Source organism: Protomyctophum bolini (assembly GCF_963924005.1).
Source record: "Protomyctophum bolini genome assembly, chromosome: 7".
In the NCBI taxonomy this organism is placed as follows: domain Eukaryota; kingdom Metazoa; phylum Chordata; class Actinopteri; order Myctophiformes; family Myctophidae; genus Protomyctophum; species Protomyctophum bolini.
In genome coordinates this window covers 25592531-25619907 of record NC_137868.1, presented here as the reverse complement: position 1 = coordinate 25619907, position 27377 = coordinate 25592531, and the positions used below count along the sequence as shown (strand labels likewise).

Sequence of the window (27377 nt, the reverse complement as noted above, 5' to 3'; positions counted from 1 at the left end):
AATTGCTAAATACAACACGAAGTATAAGTATACGATTCAATAACGATTATTTACATTGCAAAACGATATGCTACAAAGTCAAACGATACGATATGTTGCCGTTTTCATTTCGAGATACTTAAATTCTTGAAATTAAAATAGATTTTTTGATGCAGTTACTACTACAGGATACACTGCTCTTACATAAATGCTCCACTATAATCAGTTGGGTGTTTCTCAAAATGCACTGTGATTTGTTTGCACTCCATGGTGACTGATGGTGACAAATTCAGTAACCCTATATACTTGTATAGTGTTGTAGTGAATAGAGCTACCTGATCTACAGACTCTGCTATTGTTTCTCCTATATTTCCCAATGCCCAATATTATGGACACGTTTATGGCATAAAGTTGTGCATAGTTGAGTTGCAGCACCCTCTGGTGGACAGAGTGACACACAGACAATTACATTTTGTGTGTGTGTGTGTGTGTGTGTGTGTGTGTGTGTGTGTGTGTGTGTGTGTGTGTGTGTGTGTGTGTGTGTGTGTGTGTGTGTGTGTGTGTGTGTGTGTGTGTGTGTGTGTGTGTGTGTGTGTGTGTGTGTGTGTGTGTGTGTGTGTGTGTGTGTGTGTGTGTGTGTGTGTGTGTGTGTGTGTGTGTGTGTGTGTGTGTGTGTGTGTGTGTGTGTGTGTGTGTGTGTGTGTGTGTGTGTGTGTGTGTGTGTGTGTGTGTGTGTGTGTGTGTGTGTGTGTGTGTGTGTGTGTGTGTGTTCCCAGGAGGTGCAGCACATGCTGGATGAGGTGGATGTAGTTGACCACCCTTACAAAAAATGGTAAGTTGGAGGTGCCCAGTTGGCACTGTGGTATCTTTCTTAAAAGCTAGCTTGGGGCTACACTGCAGATCACTGAGTAACATCCAATTATTCACACCAGCAGCGTGTGTTGAGTTCCAAAGTCTATGGAGACGAGCGTCTCAGCATTTTCCTATTCTAAACAGTAAAATGCGCTGCATCAAAGTTGAGATTTCGATACCTGCACAGAGCCAGAGAGAGGGCTATGAGCAACAGGGGAGACTCGTCTCTATTCGTCTCCTCAGCGTAACCTTCTTATATTAATTTGCTTTGAGCTTCACTAAGTTCTCTTTCACCTAGTTGAGGTCAACCCTGTTGTCGGGATCCATCATCCATGATATAATAATGTAGAATTGCACACCAGTGTTTTCAAATCAGCCCGTGTGTGTGTGTGTGTGTGTGTGTGTGTGTGTGTGTGTGTGTGTCGGAAATAATACGTTGTGTATTTCTTCCCTGCAGTGCTGACCCTTCTGTAGTAAACATTTCAGACGAAATGGCTAAAATGGGAATGTGGAAAGCTGGCGCCATGAACTCTGAATGTGCCAAAGCTCTGAAACCTTGTCCAAGGTAGCTATGACAACCTCCCCTCCCACGATTCCCACTGGCTCTCCTTTTCTTTTCTTTTTTTGTGCTCACATTTAGTGAGATTCTACTGCTAATCAATGGTGCTTCTATTGTGTCATGACATTTAGCATAGTGAGAGCACCATTACCTTCTACTACAACGGTTATTTGAAACCATATCGAGGCTTGTCGGGCAGATCTACAAGCTCGAAAGGCAGCGGAAAGTGACACGCTTTGAGCTTGTCGATCTGCTATTTGTCTTGTTTTTTAATTTGAATCCTCAAAAGTAAAAGTTTTGGACATATGGGGCTTCCACCCTATAGAGACGATATATTTGATAGTGGGGGTTAATGCATTGCGATAACAACAAGGACACCATTTTGTTTCCCCAGCCAGGAGAAGGTGTCGAGTGTCCGGATAATTGTAGAAGACGAAGAGGCACAGAAAGTCGTGGATGCAGAGACCTCCTTATGAGCCACTGTCTCTCCCCTAACACAGAGAAGCACTGTCACTGGCACTTTGAAAACGGTGGTGACAGATGTCGCTGGGTGAATGGTGGAGACCTCCACAGCTTTGGTCTCTCCACGGTACCTGTCCTATTGTTAGTCTTGAGAAAGGTGATACTTTTATTTTCTCATCGTTTTATGGTGAAACATGCTGACAACTCTGTGAGAGCATCTTGGGAGTAAAGATGTAGGTCGCTTTTAGAAGAGATCGCTCCAGGTCATTCAGATGGAGGTGTCATTTTTTAGCATCATGGTCCTGGCAATGACTATTTTTACAGGCTGACTCTAATTATCTACCTATAGAAATCAACAGAGTCATTCGCTTCATCAGAAGTGCTGTATTAATGTGCTGATTTTCCACTAAGTGCTGAACCATTGCTGTGCCTGCCCTCTAGTCAAAGGTACCTAAATAGGCTCAAAGAGGAGTCCAACAATCCCCATATCTCTCTTCCAGTACAGGCCTGATCTTATAAGTACCTGACAGACTTTTGATGATGTTTTGTAATGCACCTGAAGTTATTTTAATTGAATTTCTTTTATATTTTATATAAAAAAAATAAGGCCTCTCCAAATGGTCCAAACACATGTTAGGCTGTGTTTTTATTTAATCCGTTATGCTGATTTAATGTTTTGTGATGTGTGTGTGTGTGTGTGTGTGTGTGTGTGTGTGTGTGTGTGTGTGTGTGTGAGCGTGTGTGAGCGTGAGCGTGTGTGTGTGTGTGTGTGTGTGTGTGTGTGTGTGTGTGTGTGTGTGTGTGTGTGTGTGTGTGTGTGTGTGTGTGTGTGTGTGTGCGAGCGTGTGTGTGTGTGTGTGTGCGCGCGCGTGTGTGTGTGTGTGTGCGCGCGCTGAGCGAGCAGATGTTCATTCTTGTGCTGCTGTACTTCACTTTATTGCCTATAGTGGCCAACTGAAATGTCAAAGCCACTGTCACCATAGTTACTTCCTACAGCATCAATAAACGCTGTCTGACAGTTCTCACAACGTGTGGATCATATTTCAAGTAAGGGACACACTGTTGCTCAGCTTTACATTATGACAACATCGGTAGTGTCTAGTCTCTTAAGTGCCTCCAAGCTAAGAAATACTCAGTGGGGACATTTCTTATAGTATATTGTGCTGGATAAAGCAAATGTCACTGTGTTTGTGATCTAAAATAAAACATAAGGTTAAACTGTAAAACTTGCCCAGAACTCTGAGTATTTGCCTTAGTTTCGATTGTCACCAGTTGGCCTTGACTGTAGGATCTGTTGATGGTGCCTGTATCACGTTATTACATTTCCCAGCATCTAAAATGATGCACAATCAATAATGTTAACATAATACATACAGTGATATTGATTCAAAGCCAGGTGATAAAATAAATAGTTATAATTACTAATGGCCTCATTTTATGTAGTAGAGTTCAAACCCATGAATAGTTATCTTAGTAAAGTTTTTTTAAACAAATGTAATACTGTATAATGGTAAAAAATAAATACGAGAAATTAATTCATGTACAATTCTGTGGCTTATGTAATCAATTTAAAGCCATTGTCTAGACTCTAGACTTTAGGACCCACTTCTTCGATTTGGTGTAGAGCACTATTTCCCAAACAGTGGGTCTCGACCCATTTGTGTTTATGTTTTTTTGTTTCCTACATTTAGTTTATTATTCCAAAACATTTTCAAAAAACATTCCCAGAAAAGCAAACATTTTCATGAATTATGCAGATGAATTATGTCAGTAATTTCATGAAGAAATACAAGAAAAATCTAAAATCTGCTATTTTCACTAGTATGGTGAAACATCAAATTTCTCTTTTGGGTCACGGGTAGAGTACTATCACCCATGTCTAGTTGGCTCTGTGAAGGAGCAACCTGTACTTCTATTGATGGTTTCCAGTGAAATACTGTATTTATTCTGCATAATTGATTTTTATGCTACTTGATTCATGATGTTTACAATAGTCTGTGTCTAGTATGTAAAGCATTCTAATTTATTTAGCAAATAGAAGCAGTATAACTGAGTTTGTGAATGGTAAGAATGAACGTTAAATACTGTATGTGTTTTTGCAGGCTTACGGTATATACATTTTACATACACCACATGCCATAGGCTCAAGTGTATATATATATGTATTAGTTTGCATAAAGTCATTGTTTTTGTTTTCGTGGTTTGTTTTTTTCCACTGTGCACATTGAGGTTATATGTACAGTAGTGATAAATGAGGTAATCCAAAAAGGGATGTCTACCCCTTACTACAGACTACTTGAAGCCAGCAGTAGAAATTATGTTCTGCTATTAAAGTAATTGAAGAAAACGTAACAAAAAATCTGATGGGTGCCTGACAAAAAAAGCATTGCGTTGAAGATGGTTGAATATGTTGTCTACAATAGTGCTTTACTAACTTTAATATGTCAATTTGCAGATAACCAAACCATGTATTCCAGTTTCATCTGACTTTGTGTTCACCAGAGCTGTCAGAATGATCTTTATTTATTTTTTATTTTTATTTTGTTTTTCCATAATGATCATTCAGTTTTCCACTGCTAGATAGACAGCCAACTAGGTACGTATTTGTTTGTAATTCCTTCAGTGCCAATGTCTTAACTTAAGAGCCTTGACCAATTCTCCAAATTTCTGAATTACTACTTAAATTGTGTTCTGTGACATTGTATTTAAAAACATTTTTGCCTTTATTGATAGGTGTACAGTAAGTTGACAGGAAACAGGAAGAGAGATGATGGGGGGGTGGGGGGGGGACACGCAGCAAAGGTCGTGGGGGTCAGGTGCCGGACCGCTAGGCCGGCCTGGGACAGAATCTCTACATTTTGAGATTACATGGTTTTAAGTTTGAAAATATTTGTAGTTTGTAATTTGCATAATAACTATGCAGCACATACAGTACTCTGGAACCTCCATGATTGCACAAATGAAATACAATTCTTTACATACAATTGCCTTACCATTTGTAACCTGTGTAGTGTACCCATTTTTATTTATTTTTATGAAGCCACTGTTTAATTATTCAATTATTGCTCAGACTGTGCATATCAAAGGGTGTGTAAATGAAGTCTAAACAACATTCTATAGATGTTAGTAATAAAGTAATGCAAATGTATAAAGAAAGGGGTACAAAATGTGTAAAATAAAGTGTTTGGATAACACAGTGTGTATTGTTGGATCAATAATTAAGAAGTGGAAGCTGCATCACAGATCACACCACCCAGGCTGGGACTGACTAAAGGGCTGTCCTTCAAAGTCCAGTGTCTGTGCAAGAAGGAGTTTCCATGGACAGGCCAATAATCACTTTGAAGGAGTTACTAAGCTCAGTGGCTGAGAGTGGAATAAAGGTGTCAATATCAAGAGCTCTGCATAAAACGGGCTGTACGGGTGGGTGGCAAGAAAGAAACCATTACACAGTCTAAAGCAACCATTAACCACATTATCACTCACAAACATTGCTAATATACTTGAAGCCGTTACTGAGGCAAAATATGTCTGCTAAATATATGTAGAAAGATGCAAGCAGCATATTTCTGTTTTTTATTATCTCCACCAGGTCAGACTTCAGAAGGCTTGAGATGCACGCCATGACTGACAGTCATGGGGTGCACTTTTCTGGTTTTGTGTGCTTTGTACACATAAAGGGATCATCAAGGGTTGGATTGGGGTAAGTCCCTGCAACATACAAGCGTCATGTCCAAGGGGTGTACATGCACATCAAGCTGCCTCACACTACAGAAACAGGAGATAGGCTCCCAGTCCTATGAGTCGTTTGGCTCGGCAAGGCTTACACAACGACCAGCTTTTATTTATATATATATATATATATGGTTGTGTTGTATCTATATATATATATATATATATATATATATATATATTAGTATCTTTTACATGGCTGAATTATATGAGTGTTAGAATGTAGTAAACGGCTGATGTCAGCAGTCCAAGGGATATCTGGCTTCTTCTGCCATTTGCACCTGGGGTGAGATAAGCAAACTATCATATAAAACATTTCACTGATATTGTTAAATATGGCATTAACTTCCATCTCTCCAGCTCTAGTCTTTAATAAACAGAAAATACATTTTCATGAGTGAGTTGGAACGCTATACTGTATTCTATTCGCTGTACTTTTGTCAGTCAGTTTACCTGATGTAGCTGTTGTATACACTGCAGTTGTTGGAGCCACTGTGGGTGGTGACGGTGTAGTTCCTGTAGAAAAAATGAAGCATACAAAATCTGTATACTTTTGTGTGTAAGCAGTTTTGTTACACTCCTATCCTAGGGCAGAGCGCACTGCAGTACATGGTTCAAATTATTGTATTCTTTACTAATGACATGCAGGCCGTGGAAACCCGGGTTTATGTGCAATTGTCTCCACTTGACTGTGGCTTGAATAACAAATTGTGCACATTAATCCATGAGAGTCGTGCCTCATACATTTGCAGTAGATTTAGGTGTAGGAGGGGTGTACCGTTAAAACCAGCCAGCATCGCCTCTGTGAAGTCAAGGGAACCATTGTTAGGAGCTGGGTTTATCTTCAGGAGCTTGCACATCAGAGGGTAGATGTGGATACTGTCAAATGGCTCTGACAGATAGTTCTTCTTGAAATCGGGTCCAAAAGCTCTGAAGATGGTCTTCATGTCCATCTCTCCATTATGGTAGCCATGATCTCCTTTATTTACATACACCAGAAATCGCTGTTCAGATTTATTGTAAAAAACAAAATGATACATATCAGCTTGGGTGAATGAATGTCATAAATACTAAATACTGTCATGTCTTTTTAAACTTAGGTTAGGCCTACTTTTTCTTAAAAGTCAGTTATTTGTTTAATTGTCTATTCACAACTTTTGCTATACAGTATACACAATGAGACCATTTCCTGATAAATGGCAAAAATTTAACAAAATACATTTCATAATGAAACATGTCCACACAAATACTTACAGAGTTTAAGTTGAACCCCAGATCAGCGATGATCATAATTGGCTGAATTCGAACATTTTTGGCAAGATGGAAACTCTCAGGAAGTTCTTCTTTCTTGTAAACAGTCAGGTTGGGTGCTTTGGATAAAGCATCAAATACCTCTTGCTCTTTTCCTCGTCTTGGTGTTAGAATTCCAAAGCCACCATAGTCAAGGATCTCAAAACTATTGAGCCTGATTAAATCTACGTATTTATTGAGAATGATCTCATCTACCAGTGGTCTCTTTTTAACAGTGGTCATGCCATGGTCAGACGAAATGATCACATTCAGACTGCTGGACAAATTATGGTGATTGATGGCATCCCTCAGATAGCCAATGGTACGATCAATTTGACTGATGATCGTTTTTCTGTCAAGGTGGTCTGGTCCTTTAGCATGGCCCACATTGTCAGGTTCTCCAAAGTACAGAGTCACAAAATCAAATTCCTCTTGTGAGAACCAGTTCATGACAGTGTCTATATTTTCTCTCCACTCTGTCTCATTGTCATCTGGGTGTCCCTGTTCTTCCACCAGTGATCTGTCGACTGACTGGCCACTGTAGTTGGCCCCTCCTCCTGGGAAGAAGAACGATGCAGTCTTCAGACCCTGAGAAGAAAAGTGAACCATTTGAATTGGAATCATTCTTCTTGCATAAAAGTACAAAGAAGGAATTTGTCCACGTGTCAAGCTAGGATTTGGGCTATGACTATAACCGCCATCATGTTGGATCTGTCATTGATATGGCTCTTTTGCAGAGCCATATCATTTAATTAAAAAACTAGAGGGTAGCCCAGGCGGTGGCGTAACCGTCTGGGCACCCGACTGGTAATCCAGTCGCAGTGTGCCGCGGGTTCGACTCCCGAACCCGACACGGCCTTTACTACATGTCTTCCCCCATCTCTCTCCCGTTTCCTGTCAGTCTACTGTCTGTCCCTTCAAAAAACCAATAACCAAAAACAAAATCTTTAAAAAAAAGAAAAAAAAGGGTTTTGAGATTGAGATCGAATAACGCATGCCTGAAATCTGATTAATCTGCAAAAATATGTCCCTAAAACCCCAATGATACCCCTGCTCTCTTGACTACAGCACTACCAGTTGGGGTGGGATTACACTACAGTACATTTTTGGCCACTTGCCTCAAAATAATTCCTAAGGAAGCACTGCTCTCCTCATTTAGTTCATTATATGACTACAATTGTTAATGACTCACTTGGTTTTGGGCTGTGATCCATAATGGCTGAACTCCATTGTCCCACCACTCAGACCTTTTTAGAGTGGCCTTGTGGGGGACCTTGAGATTAGTTGTGACATTATACATCATATTGTGAACAACGCCATGGTCCTCAACCCATCTTCCTGTGAATTTAGGGAGGTAGAAGGCAAAACAGATTGACTGAGTAAGCCAGCATGCCTGAGACGGTGGAACAACATGGTAGACAGACACAAACGCATGAGGAAATCAATTATCTGTTCACCCATTACTGATTAGACTCCTAGGTTTACACATGGAGAGGTTTGTCCTTACTATCTTACCTTACTATCTTGGGCCCCATTTAGGGTGGCTCGATTTCGACTGCAGTCTAAATCAAGCCACCCACACATCCAGTCAAATCTGATTAAAATCTGATTTTTTTTTCCTCAAATCTGTTTGAGTGTGACCATTCACACTGCATTTGCAAGTGACTAGATCGGATCTGTCACATTTACACTGGCAGCCAACTATAGTAGAATCAGATCTGTGCCAGATCCAGATTGGAATCTGATTTGTTTAAATAAGTCTAAATACAAACAAGTCACATACAAGTCACATGGAATCTGATTTAGATCAGGTTGTTGCATTCAGACTGAGACAGATCTCCTCAAATCAGATTTGAATCACTGCCATCTCTGAATGTGGCTCAACATTGGAAAAAATCTGATTCCATGTGACTTGTACAGTATGTGACCATTTAGACTTATTTAAACAAATCCGATTTGAATCATGATGTGGCACAGATCTGATTCAGGCTAGATTGGGCTGCCAGTGTAAATGGGGTCCATCGACTACAGTCATTCAGGATGGTCGGAAGTTAACACCTTGTTTCAAAGCGCTATACACTCTGTCTGCATACATTCAGGGTGGATTCCATTGTTGCTCAGTGACAGGCTTCATTAACTTTACTAGACTGTCATTAAACAACAATGGCCCAAACTCTCAATAACTAACTACCGGTATGTTATTTCAACATATGATCAATTTACAATTTAGGCATTTAGCAGACGCTCTTTATCCAGAGCAAGGAAAACACGAGGACGCACATCAAATGCATAGAAATAGTAATCTAGGATCATAGGCAAACCAAGATGATATCATCATCAGTCACTCTAAACAGTATAATATCACAAAATAAACTACACACTATGGGATGCCGGGTCTACAAATTATCCTAAATAGTCCAGCAGGCGACAGGCTTCTTTTGTTTAAAGTGGGAAATTTGGTATATATATTGTCTATATACATACATTCATGAATCCACTTGCTGACGGGCTGTCGGATTTGGGCCATTTTTATAGGGGTTTCTTGTGACCCTACCATTAATATCCTATGGCAGGCAAAAATTTCAAACTTCCCTTATGCATGTGACATGTCAAATTAGGGGGTTTTCATGATTCTGAATGCATTCCAAGCATTCGTTTTGCACAAAATACACTCCTTGGGCTAAAAACAGGCTGCCATAGGATGTTAATGGTAGGGTCACAAGAACCCCCTATAAAAGAATTACCCAATACCGACAGCCGGTCAACAAGTAGATTCATGAATGTGTATATAGAATATTTTAGGCCAATTAAAAAGACTACATACCAAATTACCAGACTAAAATAACATGCTATCTAAATAACAATTTATCCTTTGCATAAGCCTATTGTCAAGGCTAGCAAGTTCTACGGTAACTATACGATCAGTACCACAAGCAAGCAGTCAAAGTTTTTATGGAATTGGGGAAACAGGGTTCAGGTTCAGAATTCCTGATGTCCCAGTTGCATTTGAACCTTCTGAATAGAAACCTAATGCAGCAATCCTTACCGGTTATGGTGGTGAAATGCGATGGCGAGGTCATGGTGAGCATCGGAGGTGTGATATATTTTGCCTTCACTCCATCCCTGAAAAGTTGGTCAAAGTGTGGTGTATCCACATCCTGGTCATAATTCCATCTGAAACCATCAAAGGAGATCAAGAGTAACTTGTTATGAATCCTGTTCACAGGTACAGGTTTACTAGTTACACAAAGTGCTGCTGTGATGATCACCATGCACAACTCAAACTGCATCTTGAAGTCTCTAAGTCAATCAGTGCTTGACAATCCTTAGATGTGTATGAATGCACACTTGAAGCTTGTTATCTGCTATACTTATAGTCTTCTAGTTCTCAGGAAGATAAGATTTTTCAAGGACAAGACTTTGGACACGGGTGCATGGCTAACATACAGTCATATCAATTCTTATCAGATAATATGTGGTATTGATCTTTTATTATGTCAAATAAATCTAGTTGCTTGAACATATCGTTCAAGGTCTCATGTATTACATTTAGTTTGCGAAATGTATGATTATTAACTCATTATTACATTATTTAGAGTTTTGACAATGTATTGTCAGACCCTTTTTTCAGCCAATTTATTTTGGTTTAAAAATGACATCTGATGTTAAAATAAAACACACATTTTGAACACGATCATGACACACACACACACACACACACACACACACACACACACACACACACACACACACACACACACACACACATAAATGGTGCTACCCCATTTATAGGGAAGATGTGGGATGAGGCGATCAGGCGATGAGCTGAATATGACGTTGGTGGTGCCCATGAAAAATGGGCATCTTATGTGACAGTGTATTGACTCTAGATACTTTTGAAATACCTACCCCAGGTGCCCCAGGTACCTATGAGCAACTGGGGGCACATGGGGTACCTGGAGGGTCCATTGATCAGGATCCCACTGTAGCAGAGGCCGGTTAGAGTGGGATCCTGATGCCCGCCTGCTCACCAGAACCCGATCTCCACTGGCTCTCAGTCAAGTACAGAATTGAGTTGACTTCAAAAAACTCACCATCACATACTTAGCACTCAACAATCAGGCCCCCTGCTACCAGTCTGATCTTATGCCCTCAATCACTGCCAACCAACTGGAACCCCACAGGGCCAATAAGCGAACTTGGGGTGACAGGGCTTTCGCAGTGGCCCCTACACACACGCACGCACTCACACGTGCGCGCGCGCACGCACACACACACACACACACACACACACACACACACACACACACACACACACACACACACACACACACACACACACACACACACACACACACACACACACACTTGTGCATGGTGACTAGACTAGAGAAAAAAACAGGAAACAAGAACAGCTGACACTTGTATTAACATGGTAATATGAAAATGCTGGGGGGGGGGGGGAGTACATGAGTAACATGACTGTGCAGAAACCAAAGAACCTTGATGTTCAAGGTCAATAATGTTATGTAAATTATAAACTCACCTTGTGTTGGCGATCTGGCAATTAATGATTGCAGAGTCAGAGTGCAGACAGTAGGCCTACATGATGTGAAACCAAAGAGCACTTAGTATACGGAAACTGGCCACAGACTGTAAAAAGTCAAAGTCCCCTCCCCCTTGCCTTTACTGTACATATTTTTTTTGTTTTTTGTTTGTTTGTTTGTTTTGTTTTTTGTTTATATGATATTTTTGCATATAGGCCTACTGTATATTTATATGTCATTAAATGTTCACATTAATTGAATATGAAGGATCCCAATTCATGGAAAGTAATGGAGTGGTTGGACCACTCAAAACAATCACCTGCTAATAGTTTGCAGATAGAAAGAGATAATTCAAGCTTTTCATACAGCTGCAATGTTGGTGAGTTTGACATTGTTTAATACAATTTGATAGGACTTTTCTATTTGGATGAATATGGGCTGTGGGAAATTGCACCTATAGACTATAGTTACCACCTTGCTGGCAAGATGGCAGCAGTGTGCATAAGTTCAATGAGAACCTTGGCTTAAAGCATGTGCATCTGACTGTGAATTGTTAGCTGATATGTTATAAAACGTTACGTGATTAAGTGGTCAGATGGGTGGGCCATGTGCATTTTCAGAGGATGTTTATTTTAATATTTAAACAATCATTTGTGTCCCAGCTTGGAAGTTGGATGAATGGAATCAATGTAGTATTACTATTGTAGCCATTTTAACAAATATATATATTATTATAGTGGAGAATATAGGTTTGGTTATCTGCCGTACTATATACTTACTTTCAGTTCCTAGTTATCGGTATTGCAATGAAACGTGTGTGTGTGTGTGTGTGTGTGTGTGTGTGTGTGTGTGTGTGTGTATAATACTGTGTGTGTGTGTGTGTGTGTGTGTGTGTGTGTGTGTGTGTGTGTGTGTGTGTGTGTCTGCGCGTGTGTCTCAATGTAGGCGTTACTGCATACGCATGGATAGAGATCCATCCATGGAGTGCGTGCGTGTGTAACCTCGCCTCACCAGGCTGGCTAGTGGCTTTCCAGTTTCCACCTCGGAGGAAAAAGTGCGTGTCATCTCATGTGGTCATCTTCATTCGGCTTTAAGATTTTTCCTCTAGGGGGCAGCAGTGTATTTTAATGAATAGGTCAAAGATGTGCGTTTCAATCCGGAAGCAGTTTAAATATTTCCAGGCCAGTCTGAGCTCTGCCTAACGAACCCCTCTCCCATGCTCCCATGAGCTAACCCCACTAGCATGTGAAGAATAGCGCAATGTTGATAAGAAAGTCCTTTATTGTTATAGCCAATTAGCCATACGCATACCGTAATTAGTGTACAACCGCAGCATTATACAGAGGATTATACAAGCAGGTAGGTTAACTGACAAACCACCATAGCCTATAACTGTTAAGTCAAGTTTGTTACCTTGCAAGGACAGTTAGCTTTGATTGCTTCAAACACCAAGCTAATCTGAAATCAGCAATCAGCATCGACAATTCATATACGTTAAATTACGTTATATAACTGTTATTTATCCAATATGGCAATATTACAAAGTCTGCGCTTCATAATTTGTTTTTGTGTTGCAGGGACGATGTCGTTGTGGAGTTTTAATTTTAGACCAATGTTGGCATCACTTTTACAAGGCAAGTATTAGATTAGCCCCTCTCGGAACCCCCTGGGTCAGCCCATTCCGAACCGAACCGGGCTGACCCATGGTCTGGGTCTTAAAAATGTCAGAAACTTCAGTACCATTGGGTTCTGCTTGTAGGGCTAGTATTAGATAGTACTAGTAGATTGTTGGATGTAAGGATCTGTGATTCTGTGGTTATGTTAGCCCCACAAGCAGAACCCAATGGTAGTAAAGTTTCTGGTTATGTTTGATTGGCATAAGTCGAGGAACAAACTGCTTTAAAATTCAATATTCTTGTACAAATGTATCACTCGTGAAATTCAATCACAATTGATTTAGTTATGCATTGCAGAACAATATTGTTGCAGCAAGTATCGGGTCATGAGCTTCCTATATGATGAATTCCTGTTCTGTTCTTTAACTACATAGAAGTGTCTATTTGTTTGTCTCTAAATGTTTTGATGAATTGAACAATGTGGACCCTGTTGTAAACAAGTGTAAGGCTTAATTGGGTCGTCCACTCACAGTTAACAGTCTTTGTATTGAGTTTGTGCTTGAAATGTACTGTAATTCTGCAAACTGTTAATAAAGATTTCAATCAATCAATCAATCAATGATTGATTGATTGAAATATTTATTAACAGTTTGCAGAATTACAGTACATTTCAAGCACAAACTCAATACAAAGACTTTTGTATTGACAATTAAGCATTACACTTGTTTACAACAGGGTCCACCTTGTTCAATTCATCAAAACATTTAGAGACGTACAAATAGACACTTCTATATAGTTAAAGAACAGAACAGGAATTAATCATGATTCATCGAATTATTGGCTCAGGAATGTGACAAAAATCAACCGTTTATAAAATGGCTTCTTATTTATTTTCTTTATCCTTAAGTATTTTGAAACGTGTCTGGTGCACAGTGTTTGAATCTTCCAATTTGTGACACTCAAAGGGCAAGTGTCAAGGACAAAATATTACCAAGGTGTTCCCTAGTTCACCACGCATTGCATGTGAGCTTGCACTATGGGCTGTTTTTGCTGCATTAACGCACAATGAAATTTGTGGAAAAACGATACAATAAAATAGGTCTTAAGTGAGATTAAGGTTATAGGATGTTTGGGACACAATTGGATATCTAGTCCAATTTACAATAGTGAAATTCACATAAACCAACAGATACTGTAGATCTAAAACAAGCTGTTGCATTTACTAGTTTTATTATATTACGTATCATCCTGTCTTAAAAAAGTCTAGTATGTTTCTTCTTGCATATCCTTTAGTTTTTGCTAAATTTACAAACTAAATGTGGGTGGGTAGAGAGGTTGTCTGGGAATCGGAACGTCGCCACTTCCACCTCCTGAGCAAGACACTTCCTTAGCACTCAAAGTCACCTGACTGAGCAGCTATAAAAGCAGTTTACAAAAGCTATACCACTTTCTAATGTGATACTTATGTGTTGTACATCTCTGCAGTGTCCCAGACTTCCTCCACATGGACAGGACCATGCCTTATCAGAACAATGGCGACTCTGAACCAAATGCACCGTCAAGGGAAACCCAAATCACCACCTAAAAAAGTCGGTGCTACATTCGGTCGTCCTCAGCTAAAGGCAGTGGTTTTGAAGACCATGATCCGGAAACCCAAGAAACCAAACTCAGCCAATCGTAAATGTGCCCGAGTTCGTCTGTCTAACGGGAAGGAAGCAGTTGTCTTCATTCCTGGCGAGGGACACAACCTACAGGAGCACAACGTGGTGCTGGTGGAGGGTGGCAGGACACAGGACCTTCCAGGTGTCAAACTGACTGTGGTCAGAGGCAAATATGACTGTGGTCATGTAGTGAAGAAAAAACAATAGTCTCCTAATATTGAATGTGGTGGGTGTATGATGGGACTATTATTTAATACCTTGATGATGCACATTTTATGGCATTGGTGTTTGCCAAAAAAAAGTTGATAATTTCTTTCTGCATAAACAAAACTATTATGTCTGCTTACAATGCTGATGATTTATTTTAAGGGTTGAGGTATAACTGTTACTTTCCCCCCCTTATTGCACTCTTTATTGTGGAGTAATCCACTGTCCACAACTTGGTTGAACTAAAAACACAAGATCACGTGGCCTCACGCACTGTCCACATGGGCTCGATGTGGCCAGCCTGTGATGTCAGTCGTCTGAGATGACTCCAATTGTGGGCAAGGTTGACTACCATTTAAAAATTAAGTGGAATAAAAAATAAAATACATGTTGTGGAGTGAAAATGTTACTTATGTGGCCAATCTGTTTTATGCCGAACCAGATGATTATTATTTTGATAGTGTATATAGTTAAGTGTACTAGTACTAGTAGACTGATTCTAGATTCTTGTTCGAATGCTTAATTTTCATACTTAGCATAATAAACTGGGGTACCACTGACAACCTATATAAAGCAACATTTTCAAAATGTCTTAATGCTTTAAGTAGCATGTGATGTGTCAAATTAGGGGGTTTTCATGATTCTGAATCCATTGCAACCATTCATTTCATGCACGAAAAACACTCCTCCATGGCACTCACATTTGTGATGACAGCTATGGCCGTTTTTACTAGCCAAAGGAGTGTTTTTCGTGCAAAACTAATGCTTGCAATGGATTCAGAATCATGAAACCCCCCTAGTTTTGGCATGTGACATGTGACATGTCTGTCACATGCCACTTTAAAGCATAATGGAATTGTGAAAATGTTGCCTTGACAGTGGTACCCCCATTTTATGCTAATTTTGAAAATTGCCCAACATATGCATATTAGCATCCGGAAGTTTCTAAATGCCGGGCGGACCCATACTCATCATTTCTAACATAAAACTTGGGGTACTCAAAATGTCCGGGTTCACAATGGGCTGGCAAGTAGACTTATTGGCTTTGTACGGCAGCTAGGGCTCTGGGCGGGCCTGACACCCTCAAGGACCCCCGGGCGGCCTAGCCTGGTTGTCAGACTCTGACCTCCAGTGCGCTCAGTGGAGTGGGCGGGGTCTATGGGCTGGAAACCAGGCTACCCCGGGCGCGCAATCCCGCATGTCCTCTGTCATGTCATCCAAACCACTGTTGTTACTGTTGTATAATCAGCATAGAAGGCTCTGATGGGCAGCCGCAGTACCTTAACCCCAACAGTGGGAGGCAATATGCCAATGGTTTGCTAGATATTATTTGCCGGAAACAAGAAAAGTACAGTTGGAGCGAGGTGAGTTTCGAACAGACTCTAAAACAAAATAAAACATATTTGTTCAAACGTCGGCATGGACGGTGGACAGTCAGTGGGCACTCGCACGCCTTGTTGCTCGCGCGGGGGCGCTTCACGGCGAGCCGTCAGACAGGGCCGTTCTGCTGAGCAGAGTACATTCCTCTTAGCAAATTAGCATATTAGCTACCTTCCCTACTAGTCTAGTGTAGAAGCCATGGATGAAATGCACAATGCCACTAGGTTTGGGTTGTGTTATACTTAGATTTTGCCTTGACATTAACTCCAAATATTGGCAAGATGGTAACCGGAAGAGTGGGCACCTAACATTGTGGGCAGTGGGCAGAGTAAACGAGTGGGAACCTCTATTAAATTGGCTGTATTCTTTTCCAAAATAAGGCAATAAAGATTCAAAATGCATGTTTTTTTTAACATGGTATGAAATAATAACACTTAAGACCTATTATTTCATTTTCTACAAATTGTTACAAAGCCTGTGGGATAGTAGTATCATGCTCATAAACAATAAGTTGAGGTCTGAGGTCTGATAATGATTAACGCGACACTGTTCATCAGCTTGTGTGTGTGTGTGTGTGTGTGTGTGTGCGCGAGTGCGTGTGCGTGCGTGAGAGGGAGAGTGAGAGAGTCATGTTTTGCATTTCTCTAATCTCTACTCTGATGGAAATGGAATTGAACACCCTGTCTAGTATGCCACACATTATATTAATAAGTGATGATTAATCTCTAAGCTTGATTGATTGATTGAAGTATTTATTAACAGTTTTCAGAATGGGTACATTTCACATGAAAGCACAACTCAATACAAAGACTGTTACTGTGGACAACACTGATAAAGCATTACACTTGTTTACAACAGGGACCACCATTTTCAATTCAACAGAACACTGCATGTATGGAATCCGTTAATTTGTCACTCAATGTCCACAGACTCTGACAGACAATTTGGACACTGAAAAAGATGCAGCCATTTAATCTGCAGTGGAAATTTGTGTGATCTGTTTGTTTCTGTTTAAATGTTACTGTATATTTGAACAAAATTCAATGTCTCTTCCGTTCAAAAAAGTATTTAAAATCCTAAACGTCAAGCACATCCGGAGGTTTACATTTTGGATCTGTAAACCCCTAACATTAATTAATCAGTTCCATCCAGCCTCGAATCTGGAACCAACCTGATTATTGGGAGGGATGACTTCAGATCGGCCCAATTGTCCTAGTGTGAGCCCAGCTCAAGATAGATTTGATTTTAAATTCAAGGTCATTGTCATGTATTTAGGTCAGACGTGTGAAATGCAACTCCAGATCCGTCTGTGCCGGAGATCCTTGTTCTGTCATCTGAGAAACCCAGCTGAGTAAATGGAGGAAGGAGAAACAGATCATGAAGACACGTTCAGAGAGGAGGAAGATACAGACGAGAGTATGGAAGACAGTCTGAGTCAGCATCTTATTGATAAAGGTGAAGAAATATTAAGTCAGAAAAACATTCATTACTGTTAAGATTCTGGACTCTGTCTGCCAGAAACCTCTCTTTCACATTGTGTATTTGTTGTGGTTTATCTTAATAACAATGTGAGTTTGTTTCTTACAGGTTTGGGTATTTCTTCTGACACTGAGAATCCTTGTCCATCAGCAGAAGGTGATTTGAAGCAGGAAAATCGCAAGACGAAAGGTCCTCACCATTGTTCAGTTTGTGGGAAATCTTTTACTACAGCTAACCATGTGGAGCGCCACATTCGGGCAGTACACTCAGGGGACAGACCACACAGCTGTCCATTCTGTGGCAAGCGATTCAAGCAGAAAGAAGCTCTGGTTGTCCACCAAAGAGTGCACACCGGGGAGAAACCTTACTCGTGCACTGAGTGTGGAGTGAGTTATTCACAGCTAGGCTCTCTGAAGACGCACCAGATGCTGAGACATACCTCTGAGAGACCGTACCACTGCTCTGTATGCAGTAGAGGCTTCGTCCGAAGACGGCTTTTATTAGAACACGAAAGGACACACACAGGAGAAAGACCCTACCACTGCCCTTCATGTCTCAAATGCTTTGCTACAAGGACAGGACTGAGCGATCACCAAAAATCTCACACTAAGGAAAACCTCCACTCCTGCTCTCTTTGTGACAAGGTTTTCACCTCATCATCATCTTTGAAAGATCATGTGAGAAAGCACACAGGTCAGCCAGGACCCCACCCTTGCCCTCTATGCTGGAAGAGCTTCAATCGTCCTGGCTTGCTGAAGAAACACATGTCTATACACACAGGGGATGGAGACACATTGAATCCTGAAGACAACACTAGCAAGGTGAGACATGGATCATTCATCAATCAATCCTGGTGCTTTTCATCATGGGTTTAATAACACTGAAACAATGGGAGGATTGTTTCTTTGCTGCAATTAGTGTCGAGTTTACAGATATTTGTCTACAGAAACTAGTAAAATACGCACATCACTTAGTGGAGGTGCTGGGTTCAAAAGTGGCATCAGAAAAAGAGAAGAGAACCCGGCCGCACACTCATCTGCTCCCAAAAACCTTTGGAGCAGATGAGTGTGCAGGTTCTCTTCTCTCTTTCTCTTTTTCAGATATATAGAAGGATCAGACTTTTCATTGTCTTTTGTAGTATACTGTAGTTGCCCTCATACAGAAAGATGTGGTAAGACGTTTTCTTGGTTGTCCTACCTACACGGTACCAGTGTGATGTGTGTAAGGAAAGATTCTCCACTAAGAAAGCTTTCAAAAAGCACCAAACAATCTGCAAAAAGGACGGATTGACCGCAGAGTCACTCTCTCTATGAATGGACCAGGACCAGGTGAATTTCCACATTTTGTCATAAATAATATTTTTCTGACAAATGCATTGACTAAAGTGCTTAGGAACGTTTGATTGTATTTCCTTCTTCCTAATTTTAGTAGCAGATAGGGGTACACATTTGTTTGTATAGTATCAATAGCAGCAGCCAGCAGGGGTCATTAATTAGTTGGTCATTAATTACTAGTAATAAAGAATTTACTCTGTTTACATTTGTTTATCAGTTAAAAGAGTGACATAGAGATGGGTTTCATTGTGCAATGTAAATTGATGAGGAGACTATTTTAGATTATCAATTTCTAATCCACAGAGGAATATATCTCACAAATATTTAGAGTTATTGCTGGGTCCCAATTCGTTAAAATCGTGCACTTGGTGACAAGTTGTTTTTTTGCATGGTGTTAGGTATGGGCATAAGGTTTTCAAAAACCATCACAAACAAGTTTGACTCGCCCCCTAGTGATCCGTTTGCAATGAATCTAATATTAAATGGGTCAGTATATGGTTACAAATCAAAGTAATTGATAAAAGAGATTTTCCAATGGATTCTATTAGTTTTGGATATGCTAAATAACATACTAAAATGTAGGAAATAACAACATCTGAAAAGGCATCATTTTCCAGATTGTTTCCACAAGCTGCTTAAAATGCCTATAAAGCTGGGATTTAATATGTAAAAAATCATATAAATTATGCACTCAATTATGCACACAAGTTGGGCTCACACCCTAGTGGTCTGTTTGCAATAAATCCAATGCTGGCTTATTTAATAGGATTCATTGCAAACGGACCACTAGGGGACGAGCCCAACTCGTTTGTGATGGTTTTTGAAAACCTTATGCCCATACCTAACACCATGCCAAAAATCACTAACTGCATAATTACCATAACCAAGTGCATAATTGATATGATTTGGGCAGCCATCTTGAAAATGATGCCTTTCCCAGAAGTTATTTCCCCCCAATTTCTTTGTATGTTATTTAGCATATGGTATGCTAAATAACAGTATATGGTTTTTAACCATATACTTTAATTTTAGATTCATTGCAAACAGACCACTAGGGGACGAGCCCAACTCGTTTGCGATGGTTTTTGAAAACCTTATAACCATACCTAACACCAGGCCAAAAATCTAAAACTTGTCACGAAGTGCACAATCTTGTTGGAATTTGGAATTTGGACGAATTGGGACCCAGCTATTACAACACGGTCGGCAAGGAAACTACACAACATGAACCTCTAGTAAAGTGTCTTTGCACTTCTTTAAGGTTTACACTCGCAGGCGCAGAGCACGATTTAGATCTGAAAATGCCTCAGCCCCCCCCCCCAAATGTTAAAAAATAAAATATTTGAAAAATTGTCTCAAGTATACATGATGTGAACATGCATGGAGCATCGATTCATTATCAGACTTATTTTTATCCTTCAACTTCTTGTTTATGCCCCAAAATGACACGGTATACATTGATACAGTATACATGTTTTGTAGCAATTGTAGAAATATTAGACCTTAATATTGTCAAATGTTTAAGGATGCTTGAATCATGTACACTTTACTAAAAAACATTTTCCAAATATAATATATTTTTATATTTTGCCCCCAAAAAATGCCACTCTTCTAGGGTGCACACCTATCCTGTTACTGGTGTGTGTTAGTGAGGTTGTAGGCGACCACGTTTGAAATTCTATTCTATTTTCTATAATTCTATTCTATTCTTCTCACCAGACAATGGAGTATCACCAAGCATGATGATGCACACGTCAGCCACACACTATTCTTTTCTAGTTCTGCTTCCTACTTATCAGGCACCCTGATGTCTAGTGCAGAGACAGAAATTTCCCTCCCAGTTGGTTTCCCTCCTACAAAACATGGCTAATTGTGTTTATTGGTAGAATATATTAAGATTGCATTGTCTTATTTTTTCCTAGGATGCAGATGGCCAATTTAACACCTCTAATACCTTCACCGAACCCACATTTGGTAACCATGGTGACTCAAACTGGGGAAAAGGTTCAGTTTTGGATGAGGATATAAAAATGGAGAACGAGGAGTGTTCTGTCAGCGGCTTGATTAATTCAGATGGTGAGGAAGAGAACTGGAAGCCTGTTATAATCATTAAGTGGCAGCAAATTAGGATTGATCAAAACATTAATAATAATGTTTTGGGTCGAGTCTGCTGGACTGCAGTCTTCTTGGTTACTTTTCCTGTCTTATTAACAATGTCAGTTTGTTTCTTACAGGAGGGGGTATTGTTTCTGACACTGAGAATCCTTGTCCACCAGCAGAAGTTGATTTAAAGCAGGAAGACGGCAAAATAAAAGATCCTCACCATTGTTCTGTTTGTGGAAAAGAATTCACGAAACTTTCGAATATTAAGCGCCACATGGCAACACATTCGGGGGTCAAACCATACAGCTGTCCGTACTGTAGCAAGCGATTCATACAGAAAGCAAGCCTGGTAGTCCACCAAAGATTGCACACCGGGGAGAAACCTTACTCGTGCTCTGAGTGTGGAATGAGTTATGCACAACTAGGCTGTCTGAAGAGGCACCAGCTGCTGAGACATACCTCAGAGGGTGGAAAGGTCTACCACTGCTCTGTATGCAGGAGAGGCTTCACCCGAAGATGCTATTTAATACAACATGAAAGGACACACACAGGAGAAAGACCCTACTTCTGCCCTTCATGTCCAAAACGCTTTGCTTCAATGACAGGGCTGAAGGAGCATCAAAAATCTCATACAGAGGAAAACCTCCACTCCTGCTCACTGTGTGACAAGGTTTTCACCTCATCAACAACTTTGAAAGATCATTTGAGAAAGCACACAGGACAGCCAGGACCCCACCCGTGCCATCTATGCCTGAAGAGCTTCAATCGTCCGGGCTTGTTGAAGAAACACATGCGTATACACACAGGAGATGGAGATATGTTGAATCCTGAAGACAACACTAGCAAGGTGAGACATGAATCATTCATCTGTGATATGTCAGTCCTTGTGCTCTTCATCATGGGTTTAAACACTGAAACTTTGGGAAGATTGTTTCATTGTTGCCATTACTGGTGTGAGTTGTCTATATTGGCTGTTCAAATGAAAGACAATGTGATATCTTCATTGTTTTTTAAAGGAAACACCAAATCGATGTCTCCTGTGTGACAAATATTTCTCCACCGCTGAGAAACTGGGGCAGCACAATCTCCTCCACCAAAGTGGGCTGCAGCATGTGTGTGAGATCTGTGACAGTGGTTTCACCACAAAATCCAGCCTGCAGCAACATGTGATGATGTCCCATACTGGACGGTACCAGTGTGATGTGTGTAAGGAAAGATTTTCCACCAAGAAAGCTTTCAGAAAGCACCAAACACTCCACAAAAAGGAAGCATTCACCACAGAGTCACTCGCTATGAATGATTCACTGCCATTGGGTGGACAGGACCAGGTGAATTTCCGTATTTGTCCCATGAATAATATTTGTCTGACAAATGTATGATTGACTCAATTGTTCAAGAGCTTTTGATTGTATTTCCTTTTCCCTAATGTTAGTAGCAGATGAGGGTAATCTACATACGAACACATATGGCTGTAATACCAATAGCAGTAGGGGTATCCATAGGTCATTAATAATGAGTACAATTATACTGTGTGTGTGTGTGTGTGTGTGTGTGTGTGTGTGTGTGCGTGCGTGCGTGCGTGCGTGCGTGCGTGCGTGCGTGCGTGTAGGGGCCACTGCAAAAGCCCTGTCACCCCAAGTTCGCTTATTGGCCCTGTGGGGTTCCAGTTGGTTGGCAGTGCTTGAGGGCATAAGATCAGACTGGTAGCAGGGGGCCTGATTGTTGAGTGCTAAATGGTGCATTGTCATTTTTCTTCTAGGATGCAGATGGCCAATTCAACACATCTGATTCCTTCACCTCAGAATCCACATTTGGTAACCATGGTGACTCAAACAAGGAAAAAGCTTCCGTTTTGGATGAGGATATAAAAATGGAGAACGAGGAGAGTTCTGTCAGCGGTTTGATTATTTCAGATGGTGAGGAAGAGAACTTTAATTATAAACTTTAATTGGCAGAAAATTAGGATCAATCAAAAACATTCATATTACTGTTAAGATTTTGGGCTGAGTCTTCCATAAACCCATCTTCCATATTGGTTGCTGTTGCTAATTCTTTTAAAGAACGATAAGTGTCTTATTAACAGTAAGAGTTTGTGTGTCTTACAGGAGGGGGGATTGTTTCTGACACTGAGAATCCTGGTCCATCAGCAGAAGGTAATTTGAAGCAGGAAAACTGCAAGATGAAAAGTCCTCACCATCGTTCAGTTTGTGGGACATCATTTACCAGAGCTTACCATGTGCAGCGCCACATTCGGGCAGCACACTCAGGGGACAGACTGTACAGCTGTCCATTCTGTGTCAAGCGATTCTAGCAGAATAACATGTGGTAGTCCACCAAAGAGTGCACCCCAGGGAGAATATGTGGGAGAGGTTTCATCGATAAACAAAATTTAAGGCAACATGAAAGGGCGCACACAGGAGAAAAACCCAACCGCTGCCCTTCATGTCCCTAATGCTTTGCTTCAAGGACATGGCTGAGGGATCACCAAAAATCTCACACAGATGAAAACCTGCACTCATGCTCTCTCTATGACAAAGTTTTCACATCATTGTCATCTTTGAATGATCATTTGCGTCTGCACACAGGACAGAAGTCCAATCCTTGCCCTCTGTGCTGGAAGAGCTTCAATCGTCCGGGCTTGCTGAAGAAACACATGTGTATGCACACAGGAGGTGAAGACACATTCAAACCTGAAGACAACTCTAGCATGGTGAGACATGGATCATTCATAAATCATCAGTCAATCCTGGTTCTCTTGACCATGGGTTTAAAGTAACACTGAAGCAGTGGGAAGATTGTTTCTGTGTTGCCATTACTTTAGAGTTTAAAAACATCTGCGACTAGGGATCTGACTTTTCATTGTCTAGTGTTGTAGTATATGTCTGTCTACAGTAGTTGCCTTTTACAGATTAATGTGGTATGAGTTGTCTATATTGGTTGTCTATCTTAATCTGTGGTATCTTAATCTTTTAAAGGAAACATCCAATCAATGTGTCCAGTGTGACAAATATTTCTCCACCCCTGAGAAACTGGAGCAGCACAATCTCCTCCACCAGAGTGGGCTGCAGCACATGTGTGAGATCTGTGACAGTGGTTTCACCACAAAATCCAGCCTGCAGCAACATGTGATGATGTCCCATACTGGACCGTACCAGTGTGATGTGTGTAAGGAAAGATTCTCCACCAAGAAAGCTTTCAGAAAGCACCAAACACTCCACAAAAAGGAAGCATTCACCACAGATATGAATGGTTGTTCACTGCCATTGGGTGGACAGGATCAGGTGAATTTTTACCATGAATATTGAATAATATTTGTCTGACAAATGCTTGATTGACTAGATTGCCCAGGAGCTTTTGATTGTATTTTCCTTTAACGCTTTTTAATAGCAAATGAGGGTAATATACTAATTTCTGCTTTTTCCCCCCAGGAGTGCTTCACCTCAGCACCCAAATTTGGTAACCATGGTGACTCACACAGGGAAAAAGGTTCAGTTTTGGAGGATATCAAAACCGAGAACGAGGAGGGTGATGTCAGTGGTTTGATTAATTCAGATGGTGAGGAAGAAAACTGGAAGCCTGTTATAATCGGTAAGTGGCAGCAAATTAGGACTAGGAGTGATGATGATCACATTCAAATTATCAGTATTATCATTTGTCATGCATCATAACACTTCTTTACTGTCTTGCCACCTTTCATCAGAACAAAATGGCTGCCCGGAGAGCCAGGAAGGCAACAATGGCAAACCAAAGCACTGCTGTCCAGTGTGTGGCAGAGACTGTCAGAAGGCATCGGCGCTGGTTAAACACCTGAGGATCCACTCAGGAGAGCGTCCCTATCAATGTCCTACCTGTGGGAAAAACTTCACCCAACAGGTCCACATGACTGAACACCAGAGGATCCACACAGGGGAGAAGCCCTACACCTGCATGGTCTGTGGGAGGAGCTTCAGCTATTCCAGTGCCATGCGCCGACATCAGCGCCTTGTAACGGTTTGAATTATTATTGTTTTTTGTAATAGTTTATTACTCTCAGTTTTAAACTTAACAAAGGATGGTACTGTTTATATAAACCCTTACATTAAGAATTATTTTCTAGTACAAGTAAATGTATAAGTTGGCTGTAACATGCATTGCATTATCTTTGCTATAACCGCAGAGCTCCTCCATGGCAGAGTGCAAAATACCTTTCCACAGTTTTCTTTTTTTAGACTTTTAAATTTCAACCATTGTTTTGAATTCTTGTGTGGCATGTGAAGACCAAAATACATGGTGTTAATGGTTGTTTGTATATAGAGCAACAATTCCATACCCATACAATTCCATACATGTTAAAAATTAATTATCTAGTCATGATAAGCATGATTAGTGAGTTTATACAAGACTCACAAAATACTACATAACTTCAGTCATGGGAACTAATTAGTTCCCTGCAAGGACAGTTGGTAATGAGCTTGAAACGTCAAGCTAAGATTGTATTGGCATATAATATTTAATAATATAATATACCGTTATTTATCAAATACTACAAAGTCTGCATGAGCTTTATAATAATTTATGTTTTGCAGGGACGATGTCGTTATGGAGTCTTACTTTTGGACCAATGTTGAAATCACTTTTACAAGGCAAGTTTTCAGATTGTTGATGATTACCTCTCTGTGGTTCTGTTTGATTGGCAAACTCTGCTTTTCAATAGCCTTGTGAAAAATGTATCATCTTGTGAAATTCAATCACATTAAGTGGTTGCAGCAGATATAATCAGTTTATGTTGTTTAAATAAGTTTATATGGTCAAAAACCAGCTCATGGCCAAATCAGCTTATTTTTGTCCTACACAAATAAATTCCCATTGACAATGAATGGACAATTTTACGTAATAGTGTCTGAGCAAATGGACATGTTACGTCTTGATGATACAATGATAAGAGCGCACCTCACTTTCTTTTAAGTCTATCTGGTGCACAGTGTTTGAATCTTCCAAGTTCCTTGAGGGTGTTGCTTGAAGTTGCTTGATCGTGGCACCAGTCCGGAATCACACAACAGGTGTCTGTGAAGAAGGGGGAGGGTGGGGGCTGGGAAGCGTGATTTCTCTCTCCACTGTATCTTCTTCCGGAGGAAAATGTTGCCAATTCGATCCCGGTTTTAGAGCAAGGGAATACAATTATTCTTCCTCTCTTGTGTCCATCTTAGCCCTCAGTAAAGTTCCTTGTAGGTTCCTTGTTTCTTGCATATCTTGCTAAAACTAAATGTGGGTGCGTATAGAGACTAGGTTGTCTGGGTACCGGAATCTTCCACCTCCTGAGCAAGACACCGAACCCCTTCAGGGCTCATCAAAACCACCTGAGCAGCTATAAAAAGCAATTTACAAAAGCTATACCACTTTCTAATGTGATACTTGTGTTGTACATTCTCTGCAGTGTCCCAGTCGTCCTCCACATGGACAGGACCATGCCTTATCAGAACAATGGCGACTCTGAACCAAATGCACCGTCAAGGGAAACCCAAATCACCACCTAAACCTGGCTGTCGGTACTACATTCGGTTGTCCTCAACTGAAGACTGAAGATCCGGAAACCCAAGAAACCAAACTCTTCATGTCAGCAATATCAGAAATGTTCCGGGAAGGAAGCAGTGGTTTTCATTCCTGGGGACGGACAGAACGGTGCCGTGTCATTTTTCCGACGGCGCGTTGGTCCGACCCCGCATTACTAACCATAACTGCACGCAAAGCCATGTTGTCTGAGTAATGAGATGGCTCGTTTTTTCACTGCGTTTTGCGGATCTGAAAGTAGTAGGCTTACTATTACTATAGGCTATCACTGGCTGTCTGCCTGTCACCAACACCCCACTAGACCCTACTAGACAGATGTGGAACCCTGCTAAAATAGACCCCGGTCCGAAAAGAACTTTATACAGACTAAATATTCGGCGGCAGTGTGCAAACGTGATTGGCAAAAAGTGAGGTTGTTGGGTTTTTTTACGCCCTCTGAAATTCGCTCTGATATTCGGCCAAAGAAACGCACCAGTGTGCAAACACCTTTAGGGGCAGTCCCCGCACTCAACCTACAGGAGCACAACATGGTGCTGGTGGAGGGTGGCAGGACACAGGACCTTCCAGGTGTCAAACTGACTGTGGTCATTGATGTCATGACTATGGTCACATTGGTCATGTAGTGAAGAAAA

At 40.7% G+C, this 27377-nt stretch overlaps 4 protein-coding genes across 7 annotated transcripts in view; 3 read left to right on the top strand and 1 right to left on the bottom strand.

The window, feature by feature from the left end:
• Positions 1-4046, top strand: part of LOC308319178 (sodium bicarbonate cotransporter 3-like) — a 48559-nt gene extending 44513 nt beyond the window's left edge. For both annotated transcript variants that reach the window (XM_080769082.1, XM_080769081.1), the window contains exons 23-25: positions 756-811; positions 1289-1396; positions 1785-4046. In XM_080769082.1, the coding sequence (XP_080625208.1) occupies positions 756-811; positions 1289-1396; positions 1785-1866 (246 nt within the window). In that variant the 3' untranslated portion in view covers positions 1867-4046. The remainder of the gene's footprint in view (positions 1-755; positions 812-1288; positions 1397-1784) is intronic.
• Positions 4047-5135: 1089 nt separating this feature from the next.
• LOC308318637 (ectonucleotide pyrophosphatase/phosphodiesterase family member 7) lies at positions 5136-12483 on the bottom strand (the record flags this gene model as incomplete). The annotated part of the gene is made up of 9 exons (XM_080768262.1): positions 5136-5215; positions 5777-5862; positions 6035-6097; positions 6326-6585; positions 6836-7459; positions 8064-8209; positions 9918-10087; positions 11418-11473; positions 12430-12483. 9 exons carry the CDS (start codon positions 12481-12483, stop codon positions 5136-5138), a joined length of 1539 nt encoding a protein of 512 aa, XP_080624388.1.
• A 285-nt stretch (positions 12484-12768) lies between these two features.
• Positions 12769-15311, top strand: LOC308318474 (small ribosomal subunit protein uS12m-like). The gene is made up of 2 exons (XM_080768043.1): positions 12769-12777; positions 14520-15311. Exon 2 carries the CDS (start codon positions 14567-14569, stop codon positions 14900-14902), a length of 336 nt encoding a protein of 111 aa, XP_080624169.1. The 5' UTR covers positions 12769-12777; positions 14520-14566; the 3' UTR covers positions 14903-15311.
• A 790-nt stretch (positions 15312-16101) lies between these two features.
• On the top strand, positions 16102-27372 carry LOC308318416 (uncharacterized protein). Of its 3 annotated transcripts, none has more exons than XM_080767960.1 (14): positions 16102-16270; positions 17563-17737; positions 17870-18582; positions 21018-21171; positions 21330-22045; positions 22215-22526; positions 22958-23114; positions 23304-23351; positions 23784-23908; positions 24174-24479; positions 24627-24786; positions 24899-25182; positions 25764-25820; positions 26612-27372. In XM_080767960.1, exons 2-13 carry the CDS (start codon positions 17638-17640, stop codon positions 25803-25805), a joined length of 3117 nt encoding a protein of 1038 aa, XP_080624086.1. In that variant the 5' UTR covers positions 16102-16270; positions 17563-17637; the 3' UTR covers positions 25806-25820; positions 26612-27372. The 3 variants fall into 3 exon arrangements, with proteins under 3 accessions (XP_080624086.1, XP_080624085.1, XP_080624087.1); XM_080767959.1 differs by having other exon boundaries at positions 24899-25188; positions 26612-27370; XM_080767961.1 differs by lacking the exons at positions 16102-16270; positions 17563-17737; positions 17870-18582 and adding an exon at positions 18972-19089 and having other exon boundaries at positions 21025-21171; positions 24899-25188.
• Positions 27373-27377: the final 5 nt, after the last annotated feature.

What these genes read in the sequence shown, in the direction of transcription:
- LOC308318474 (XM_080768043.1), top strand. Translation starts at nt 14,567, where the DNA reads ATGGCGACTCTGAACCAAATGCACCGTCAAGGGAAACCCAAATCACCA.
- LOC308318416 (XM_080767959.1), top strand. Translation starts at nt 17,638, where the DNA reads ATGGAGGAAGGAGAAACAGATCATGAAGACACGTTCAGAGAGGAGGAA. An exon ending in CTGAAGACAACACTAGCAAG is followed by an intron (nt 22,046 to 22,214) that starts GTGAGACATGAA and finishes TGTTTTTTAAAG; the next exon opens with GAAACACCAAATCGATGTCT. An exon ending in CTGAAGACAACTCTAGCATG is followed by an intron (nt 23,909 to 24,173) that starts GTGAGACATGGA and finishes AATCTTTTAAAG; the next exon opens with GAAACATCCAATCAATGTGT.